General features: G+C 39.8%; 1 protein-coding gene across 1 annotated transcript; it reads right to left on the reverse strand.

Annotated features, from left to right (window-relative positions):
* Positions 1-394: 394 nt before the first annotated feature.
* LOC141441884 (activin receptor type-1-like) lies at positions 395-10,154 on the reverse strand. The gene is made up of 10 exons (XM_074106776.1): positions 9,829-10,154; positions 9,191-9,305; positions 8,800-8,820; positions 7,161-7,340; positions 6,549-6,761; positions 5,323-5,423; positions 4,376-4,545; positions 2,651-2,836; positions 1,120-1,266; positions 395-409 (listed from the first exon to the last, which is right to left on the reverse strand). The coding sequence occupies exons 1-10, from the start codon at positions 9,935-9,937 to the stop codon at positions 395-397; spliced, it is 1,257 nt and encodes a 418-aa protein (XP_073962877.1). The 5' UTR covers positions 9,938-10,154.
* Between the last annotated feature and the right edge of the window lie 139 nt (positions 10,155-10,293).

Genomic DNA, 10,293 nt, shown 5'->3' on the forward strand with positions numbered 1-10,293 from the left:
GATCTTTAATTTTGCCTTTTTTCAAAATAAAATAGTTACAAATAAAATACTTAAAAACTACAGTATAAAATAAAGAAAAAATACAAAAAAAGAATAATAATACAGGGATGTATGGGGTCCCTTAGTTACAAAACTAAACACTAAGGGGCTGTTTCACCATCCTTTTATCCTGATTAGTGCTAACTGGCAGTTAGGTGTGATGCTGTCTCTATTTGTTTTGTTCGAATAGACGGAGACGGCATTACATTTACCCGTCGGTTAACACTAATGAATGGATGGTGAAACAGCCCCTAAGTATATCTACGTTCAGTAGAAGTGTAGAATGCTTCCCCCGTATAAAATGCCTGCCCAGCTTGTGCCCAGGAGTGGGTACAGGGTGGCTCATTTACATCGGTCAGTATGGAAAAGTCTGAAATTATAAGGCATGCCATCGATTTTAGTAACAAGAAAAACTGTATTCATACATAAAAAAAAAATTTGTTCTCAGTAAGGGAATAGAACAAGATCGTTTTGAAAAATTAATTAAAAAAACTTACATCCCAGCCTATACACGTCCCACTGCTGGGCACAGGCCTCCTCTCAGAACAAGAGGGCTTGGGCCATAGTTCCCACGCGGGCCCAGTGCGGATTGGGAACTTCGCACGCACCATTGAATCGCTTCGCAGGTTTGTGCAAGTTTCCTCACGATGTTTTCCTTCACCGCAAAGCTCGTGGTAAATTTCAAATGTAATTCCGCACATGAATTTCGAAAAACTCACGAGGTGCGAGCCGGGGTTCGAACCCACGACCCTCTGCTTGAGAGGCGATAGGTCAAACCACTAGGCCACCATGGCTTCTAAAAAAACTTACATTATTTCTATTTGGGTTTCGGTAGTGTTGGTCATAAGCAATAAATGTTATTATGAAATACAAAATCGATGGCATACTTGCTCGGAACAAATCTTTGTGTCTTTTAGTTTCAGACTTTCCCATACTAACCAATCTAAATGAGCCACCCTGTATACAGGCTGGGATGATGATGATGATGATAAATCACGCAACACCACTTTGTTTTTTTTTTTTTTTTTTCACCTTCCTGCTTCTTCCAAGTATTCTAGATTTAGTATGATCCTGAGTTACCTGTGTCCCGTGTATGTCTGTGTGTAGATGCAGCAGCCCGTTGACTGTGGAGAGGCAGATGGCCATCATCTGATGCCGCGTCAGCGTCGTGCGCGCCAGGTGCTCGTAGAGTGAGCCCAGCGGGTGGAAGTGCGTTATTAACCACAGCTGGAATGGTACAATAAAGTCGTTGTAACATCATAAATATCATAATGGTCACTACTTTGATATAATGTCGTATCTAAAATCAATACGTCAACAAAATTGACCCTTGAATAATGTTCATGAAACTCGCTCATAAAAATTGTAGAGCTTTTTCAAAAGTAGTGACGATAAAATATGTAAGTATTAACTAGAAATGCAACGGATATCCGGCCAGTATCCGGTATCCGGCCTATCCGGACACTATTTTATATTTTACTATTCGGCCGGATACCGGATGATCAAAAACTGGCATTTATTTATGAATTTATCAATTATTGACATCAGTTTATTATTCTAAGGGGCTGTTTCTCCACCCATTGATTAATTTTAACTGACGGATAAATGTGATAACGTCTCACGTCTATTCAAACAAAACAAACAGAAACTATACTATCCGTCAGTTAAAATTAATCAATGGGTGGTGAAACAGCCCTTAAGTTCACGGTTCACGGAGTGTCATGCGCATGTTCGAATTAGCTTAATTTAATTGTACGTAAAACTAGGCCGAATATCCGACGGCCGGATATCCGGATATCCGGCCAACGGTCCCGCCAAATATCCGGTATCCGGCCAAACCACTATCCATGTCATTTCTAATATTAACCACCCACTAGATGAACTGACGACATCGTGTGTTGCGGGCAACCAGTGCATGCAAGTGGCGAGTCGCTCATTGTGGCGTTACATACGTCTGTTTTGTTACTACCGCGAACTTCTCTCATGAAGTTTTTTTTCTTATGAAATAAATTAGCAAGCAATGCACCACATGATCACTGCTTTGTTATAAAATATTAAAATGTACTATTAATAATTACTTATTAAATATTTCAGTAAACTGTATGTGTTTAAATTTAAATAATAAAAATAAGCCATTACGCTTTTAAATAAATCAATATCACGGGACAATTCACACCAATTAACCTAGTCCCAAAGTAAGCTTAGCAAAGCTTGTGTTATGGGTACTAAGCAACGGATAAATATAATTATATAGCTAGATACATACTTAAATACATATTAAAAAAGAAAAGAAAGAAAGAAGAAACATTTATTCGTGACATTAAAAAAGACAGCAACAATAATAAAAAAAAAATAAAAAATAAACACCCAGACCCGAGAACAAACATTCGTATTATTCATACAAATATCTGCCCCGACGCGGGAATTGAACCCGGGACCTCAAGCTTCGTAGTCAGGTTCTCTAACCACTAGGCCATCTGGTCGTCAAAACCAGTCGCCTTTGGGCATAATACCCAAAGAAAAGGCCCTTGGGTTTTATTTAGCCTCTAAATTTTAGGGGATTGCAAATCATGATACCGCTTACGATCAAGTGTGATGAAAATTATCATACCTGCGTACAACTGTTCCGGCTGGTCATATCGCTGCCGATATACGCCAGTATATTGGTATGCCGCAGCAGCACTGTGCTGTATATCTCCGTCTCCCTCCGCCACGAGGCCTCGTCGCGAGAGAAGAAGATCTTGACAGCCACGCTGTCCGCGCACCAGAGGCCGCGCCACACCTCGCCGTACCGACCCTGGGAGAGGGGGATTCTGTGTTTATTGTTGCTTCGGAAGCTACTTGACATTGCCATTTTAGGGAGCCCATAGTGCCACAAGACTTGAAGTGAATGATTACACACACAGCTACAAAAAGAACTGTTTGCAAAAAAGGAGAATGAATGAAATGAATGAGCAAATGTCAAAGTCCTGCTGTCATTACATTGCTCCCTCTGCCATTGTTCTTGTGTGCGTGACTTGAACTCTTGTGGCACCTATACAAGCAAATAGTATTTAAATGCTAATTAACGTGAGCACTCGTAAAGGGCCATCTATAAATTACTTCACACAATTTTGACAATTTTAGAACATCTCCCCTCCTTGTTACACTTATTACTATGAAAAACGCATTTTTTTTTTGTTATTGCGTCACTAATCCTGAGAATCAATGTGAAGGAAAAGAAGACCAGCGCCGTTCGCAAGATTTGCTGCAAGATTTGATTGCTGATTTGGGACCATTTCGTGACATGCATCATCCCAGCCTATATACGTCCCACTGCTGGGCACAGGCCTCCTCTCAGAACAAGAGGGCTTGGGCCATAGTTCCCACGCGGGCCCAGTGCGGATTGGGAACTTCGCACGCATCATTGAAAGCTCGTGGTAAATTTCAAATGTAATTCCGCACATGAATTTCGAAAAACTCAGAGATGCAAGCCGGGGTTCGAGCCCACGACCCTCTGCTTGAGAGGCGATAGGTCAAACCACTAGGCCACCACGGCTCTGAGTGACATGCATATGCATAACTATATATATTTTTTTATTTTTTATTTTTATCCATTATTCTCATGTTTTTCACAAATAAATGTTTTCTATCTTCCATTCTTTCCTAACAGAAAATCGAACATTTGCCGTTTTTAAATTTGTCAAACTGAACAATGAACCAAGACATGTATAGAGCCAAACATTGATGTGTGTTATGTATGTTAGGAAAAGTATGTGATTTTTCCACTAACGTCGAAAAGTGAAAAGGTTATTAGAAACACAGGGCAGCTTAAAGTTTCATCTTACAGCCTGGCTAAAACCAAAATGTCGTTTCTGGCAAATCGCATACGTTTTTAGAATAAAATTCCAAAGAAATATTACAAATGAAATAAATCCAAAATCCTAATCCCAAATTTACTGTCAAAAAATTAGTATCTAAGGCGTATTATAAAGTTAATGATTTTATGACGGACAGGAAAGGAGATTTGGAAATAATTACTCCAAATAGCGAATCTACTGTCCTAAAAATATAGATATGTTAAATATTTATAGGTAGAACATTCACGATGACGCGTGCCGTGGTTCTTATTACAATGTCGTTAATGTCTAATTTTGACAAAATCACGCGTCTAGGCACTAGGTATAGGATGTGTAGATATATATCATTGATTTAAAAAAAAAACCTCGTTGAGTTTCTTGCTGGATTTTTGTCAACAAAGGTTTTTCCGAACTGGTGGTAGATTTTTTATATATTTATAGGTGCTTGTTATAGCCTAAATTGAATAAAGATATTTTGAGTTTTTAGCTTGACTTACTTTGCCCACGCACTCCAGCAGCGAGACTTGTTTGCTGAGCGTGCGCTGCACCATGAGCGGCAGGCCGGAGCCCGAGCCGCTGCTGAGCGAGCCCTGAAGGTACTCGCGTAGCGTGGAGTCGCCAGCCGCCGTCGCGCGGAGACCGCCGCCGTTCTGGGAACCCTCTACACCTGGAAAATGTAACGTTATTATCATACCTATTATCTATTATCCCACGGCAGGCCTAAATGAGGGCTTGACCATACCCACGGCAGAGCACATCCATAGTTTCCACGCCGGCCGAGCGCGGATCGGGAACTTCATACACACAATTGTATTACTTCGCATTTGCGAGGAAGGTTTCTCTCAATGCTTTCTGTACCGTAAAGCTCTTGGTAATTTCAAATGTGATTTCGCACATAAACTCCAGAAAAGTCAAGAGTTGTGCGCGCGTATTCGAACCCACGACCATCTGCTTGAAAGAGAGGTTGTTTGTATGTTTGCAGTATTAAATAAATGATTTATCTATCGTATCTATTTATTTATTTATCAACTAGAGTTTACCCGCGGCTTCGCACACGTAAACTATTCGATCTGGTAGTTACAATGAAATTATGGGATTTTACGAAATTCCCCTGGAAAATCCCAAAATTTATATCGTGATCTTTGAGGTTGCGTTAAGAACAACAGTACAAAATTTCATGACTCTAAGCCCAGCGGTTGTTATTTCGAGATTTTATCCCTATCCCATGGGATAATATCGGGAAAAAGTAGCTAGCTAGTAATTTCATCAAAATGCGTCCAGCCGTTTGAGCGTGAAGGAATAACACATACACACACACACACACACACACACACACACACACAAACTTTCGCATTTATAATATAAGTAAGAAGTAGGATAAAAATACCATTATTGCCAAGAAGAATGCGGCGCGAGATACTTGGCAAATAGTCAGTAAAGTTACCTTCATAATAGGCGCTGGTCACTTGTGTACTGTAGATGTTGCTCGAGAAGTAGTTGGAATCAGCGCCAAGCTTGTGAAGCGCCGCTCGTGATACGCGTAACCTGCAAAATGTTAATCAGTAATGTTATTTAGATGATTTTCTAGTTTTGGATGTAGATGTTCATCCCGTTCGGCTTATACACCGCAATTATAACATCACTAGCTTCGCCCGCGTAGAATTCGGTTATCGCACGCTGTTCCCTCGGGAACTGTGCATTTTTCCGGGTTAAAACCCCGGGGTTCCGGGGGCCCATAAACTATTTCTATGGCAAAAATCACGTCGATCCGTTGCTCCGTTTCGACGTGAAAGACGGACAAAAATACAACACACACACACTTTCGCATTTATAATATTAGTATGGATAAGGTGTAATTGGAGCTTGTATGCTTTGACGATAGCTTCACAAAATCCAGCAATTTGAGGTGCAATATAAGAACATTGTTGGGTGAAAAAAGTCCTCGAGTGGCTACCACGAACCGGAAGACGAAACGTCCGTAGGCCTCCCACTAGATGGACTGACGACATCATGAGAGTTGTGGGCAACCAGTGGATACAAGTGGCAAGTTTTAGTTGCTTTGTTCAGCAGTGAACGTCTTCCGGCAGATGACGATGATGGCGAGAAAGTAGCATTATAATAACTTCTACAGTAGCTTTGACAGTGCTTACCGCCCCAATATGTACTGGTGAAGGAACTAGTGAGCCCAGCTTGATTGTTTTAACGGCAGCTTTCCATATAACACCTATTTGTATCACCATTAGGTGGGATGAAGCCAAGCAATTTGTGCAGAATGTACATGGAATGTAATGAACTGGGTGTAAATGAGTTCTCTGCGTTGAAGTTTGTTGGCTAAAGGCAATGTCTCACTAAGAGGGTCTTACAAGAAGGTTGGAAGTCACCCAAAAAGCAATGAAGGGTTATATTTGGAGTTTCTCTGCGAAATCGAGTCAGAAATAAGGAGGTCTGCAGAAAAACAAAACCTAGCCCAAAATAACTTAAACTAAAATCAAAAACTTAGTGTACAGAATTGCTAAGTCAGTAGACAGGGCACTGTGCTCCAAGAACTGATGGCTGTTAGGGACAATCTGACCTTGAGAGGCGACCACATGTGCTGTACTGATGCTGTAAAGGGCTGATCATTCTGGCGTTTTTTGGGATAGGCCTTTCGGCTAACGATAACGATGGTACCTATGGCTCCTCCTGAGCAGCAGTATGGCAGCAGCGGCGGCGACGGTGACGGCGGCGACGGCAGCCAGCACGCAGGCCCACAGCTTCCAGGCGTGCGCGGGGAGGGGCTCCACCGCCGTGTCGTACAGCGCGAGGGGGGGGAACTCGCCGCCGTTGCAGAGGTCGCCCGCGCAGCATGTTACGTTAAGCTGCCCGGCGTGGCGCTTGCGGACCCTGAAGGGGGAGTTTCTTTTGAGACGCCTGAATAACTTAATAGTTACTGATTGTATGGTACAAAACAATAGAAAGAAAAACATGAATTGTCAGTGACATTTTCGAACACCACAGCGCGGCGCGTCGTTAACGTGAAATGATGCAGTGCCCGAGTGCGACATATTGCCGCCAACGTGCAAGACATTTTGTACCATATTCATGTAGTTTGAGGTGCCACGTTTGAGCGCCCTTTGGGGCAGTATATATGAAATATTTGTTCTTGAGTCTTGATTCTTCAATATCTATAAACCTAGGTATGGTACGGCCTTTTTTGCTCGACTTGACGGGGGTACTGCTGTGCCCCCAGATTTAGATAGTTACTGAATTCACCACAGTTTAAAAATAATGTCATCAACATACCCCTGTGTAGGTCGATGTCTGCAGGTGAACTGTGCGTGGTCGCGGGCGGCGGAGCAGCCCCGCGAGTGGTGCAGCTCGCCGGCCGCGTCGCGCACCGACGACTTGTAGCAGAACAGGGCTTCCTCGCAGAAGGAGCCGCCTTCGGAACAGTCCGGGGGCTCGCACTGGTGACACTTGTACCTGCGAATGGTAGATTCACAAGAGCTGGCATGAATGGATTGAATAAGTGAATGAAAGTATCAGACCATTTCTCAAAAAGTTGTCCATTTTTAAATTTTTTAGTCGTCCAGTTGTGATAAAATGTCAGATAATCTTTGTTCTTGGATCCAATAGAAAGTTTTGATGTAGTTACAAATTTACGATTTCTTCCTCACAAGATTTTGTGACGTTTTCCTGACGTCATGATATTTTGGATGTTTTATGTAGTTTATGTTTTATGATCTTGTCCTTAGGATTAATAATTTCTTGACAAAACTGATTTCTTGTCAATTTCATGATGGGACAACTTTTTGAGAAATACTCATCGGTGTGTTACCTATTTGATTGAATTGAATACACTTCACACAAATGTGAAAATGTCATAACATCTGTCATTTTCCTACAACAATTTCTGAGTAGCTTTACTTTTGTTCAATCCATTTGTGCCAGCTCTTTGAATCATTCTGTACAACATTAACAGATTGTATTATGATGACCGACTATGGTGTACATTGAGTGGACAGCCGAGTAGGCAGTGCTTGTGCTGGTGTCGCGCTGGAGCGGCGCAAACTATCAACTGTCTACCCTGGAATGATTTAATGCACTCCAATGATCTCAATACCAGACGTCTAGCAATTTTCAGATATTATTATGAACTGGAACAATTATTTTGCTCACCCGCGACCTTAAGGGGGTTGTGGTTGAGCAAAGTAATTCTTTCAGTTCATTGATAAGGACGGACCTCTGTCCTGATTCAATAAATTAGATATTATTATATATTTACTGTTTTTTGTCATTTTATTTAGAGCATATTAGATATGGATTCAAAATTATCTGTTTTATGTCACAATAATATGAAGTGAACAATGGAAAAACGGAATGAAACGTACCACAGTCGTCCTCAGCCTTAAATAATCATCTCCTGACTTAAACATTGTCAGATTACAATATTAGGAAAATAGATGCGACTATACTTGGTTTGGATAGGTATTTAACTAAATGTAAACACACTTCAGCTGCCTGATTTGGTACATTCAAGGATTTTAAGCATTTTACTTATCTATCATTGTAATACAAACTAAACTAGTGTAGAGCCTGGCGAAGCTAAGTCTGCAATGGAATAAAATCATGTACATAATATGTGTTACATCTGCAGTGTTACCATATTATTCTCTGCAGAGTTAGCTTGATCAGACTATTTCAATTCAGAAATGTTAAGTTTTAGGTAGTTTAATAGGGGAATTTCAATATTTAAGACACCAATTGACATTGTTTTGTTTACATTTAGTAAAATACCTATGCAAACCAAGTATAGAGTCCAGTCCTAGCTCTTTGTTTACATGGCAAAAGACAACCAAACACACTACTGGCACTTGGTCTGCTAAATAAAAATAAGAACGAAATTAATTTCTGGGTAGAAACAATTGTACTATTAGCTTACCTCTTCTCAAATTTCCATCGTCTGTTACCAGCATAGAAAAAACAATTGAGCATTAGAACACTGAATATTTCTCATTAACTTATAATGAATACAAATTGCAATGATTATTTGCCTATATTGTACACAAATATATCAAGGTATGCATAGTCAACTCAAAACTCACTAATAATTTCTAATAATCTAATAATTTGTAAAAACTGAATTTAAACTTTTACATTGAATTCTATTATCTACAGTCAATTATTTTGCTTTATCGGGTGTGACCATGCAACCCTCAATATCCAACTTTTGGGACTCCATGAGCTCCTTCACATCTTTTACAAGTATGTCAAACCACACAACACAATGTTGCGCTGGGTGATGCTATGTTTTCGAAAATGCGTTTACCAACCTAGGTTGCTGGACCATCATCTTTTTGACAAACTCCGGGTCATCCACCAGCTGTACATCAATGCCGGAGCTGTGTGTCGTATCCTCAGCCAAATCTCCCAAGCCTGGAAGACCTCCTAAAAAAAATGTTTTATTTTAAAACACCAACACAACAGACATACAAGACAACAGAATACCACAAGACATTTGATGATTCCCTCCAGGAGGAAGTTGGGGACCATGGTTGAGGAAAAAAAGTTTTATTCAAGTATATAACATTGAATTATGACAATAGACCTAAAATTATGAAAATATTACTGTGATAAAGCAAGGAGTAACAAAATGAAATGGATTTATAAAAACTAAGTCAAATAAAACAATGAAATCAAGTAAACATTTCATTCATATAATAATGTTCTATTAATAAAAACTACTTTTAAATGTTACCAACGAGTTTAGTTCATTACAATATTCATAAATATGGAATTCTCAATGTTAGAAAACACATTGTAATTCCAAAAACACAAACTGGTTGGTCATGTAGAAAAAAATAAGGGTCTCGTATAAGGGCTATGACTAACGCATGCAGCTTAAATTGGGCAGAATAGTGTTATATTATTTTTAGATTGATATTCAGTTTTAAAAAGTGATATTACGTACCATGGCAAGCATTTATCAATAAAAATGTGAACAAACATCCCACAATGACAACGTCCGCCATTCTACGTTCATCATAACAATGCACTGCGGAGCTCAAAACTACTCTCATTAAATGGCAAAGCAGTAAATAGGAAATATAAAATGATTTAATAAGTGATAATTGAGACAACTATTTTGTTTAACACAGAATATTAACGTAGAAAGAATTTAATTAACATAAACTATAATTAAAAACTTGATTGCTGTGCTACGAAAACACATCCGGTTTTGCATTGCGTTTAGTAACTAATTAAAAAAAAACATAGACCCGCTGCATGTTGAATGTTGCCTAGTTAAAATAAAAGAAACTAAACGCACTTCTTACACTTTCCATTCCACAGCAAAGACGAGATGCTTGCTTGCGCATATGCGCATATAAAAAGTTTTAGATTCGTTTACAAAGAAAGCTTGCAGACTGCTAATTTA

This window comes from Choristoneura fumiferana, chromosome 24 (assembly GCF_025370935.1).
Source record: "Choristoneura fumiferana chromosome 24, NRCan_CFum_1, whole genome shotgun sequence".
NCBI classification, from domain to species: Eukaryota; Metazoa; Arthropoda; class Insecta; order Lepidoptera; family Tortricidae; genus Choristoneura; species Choristoneura fumiferana.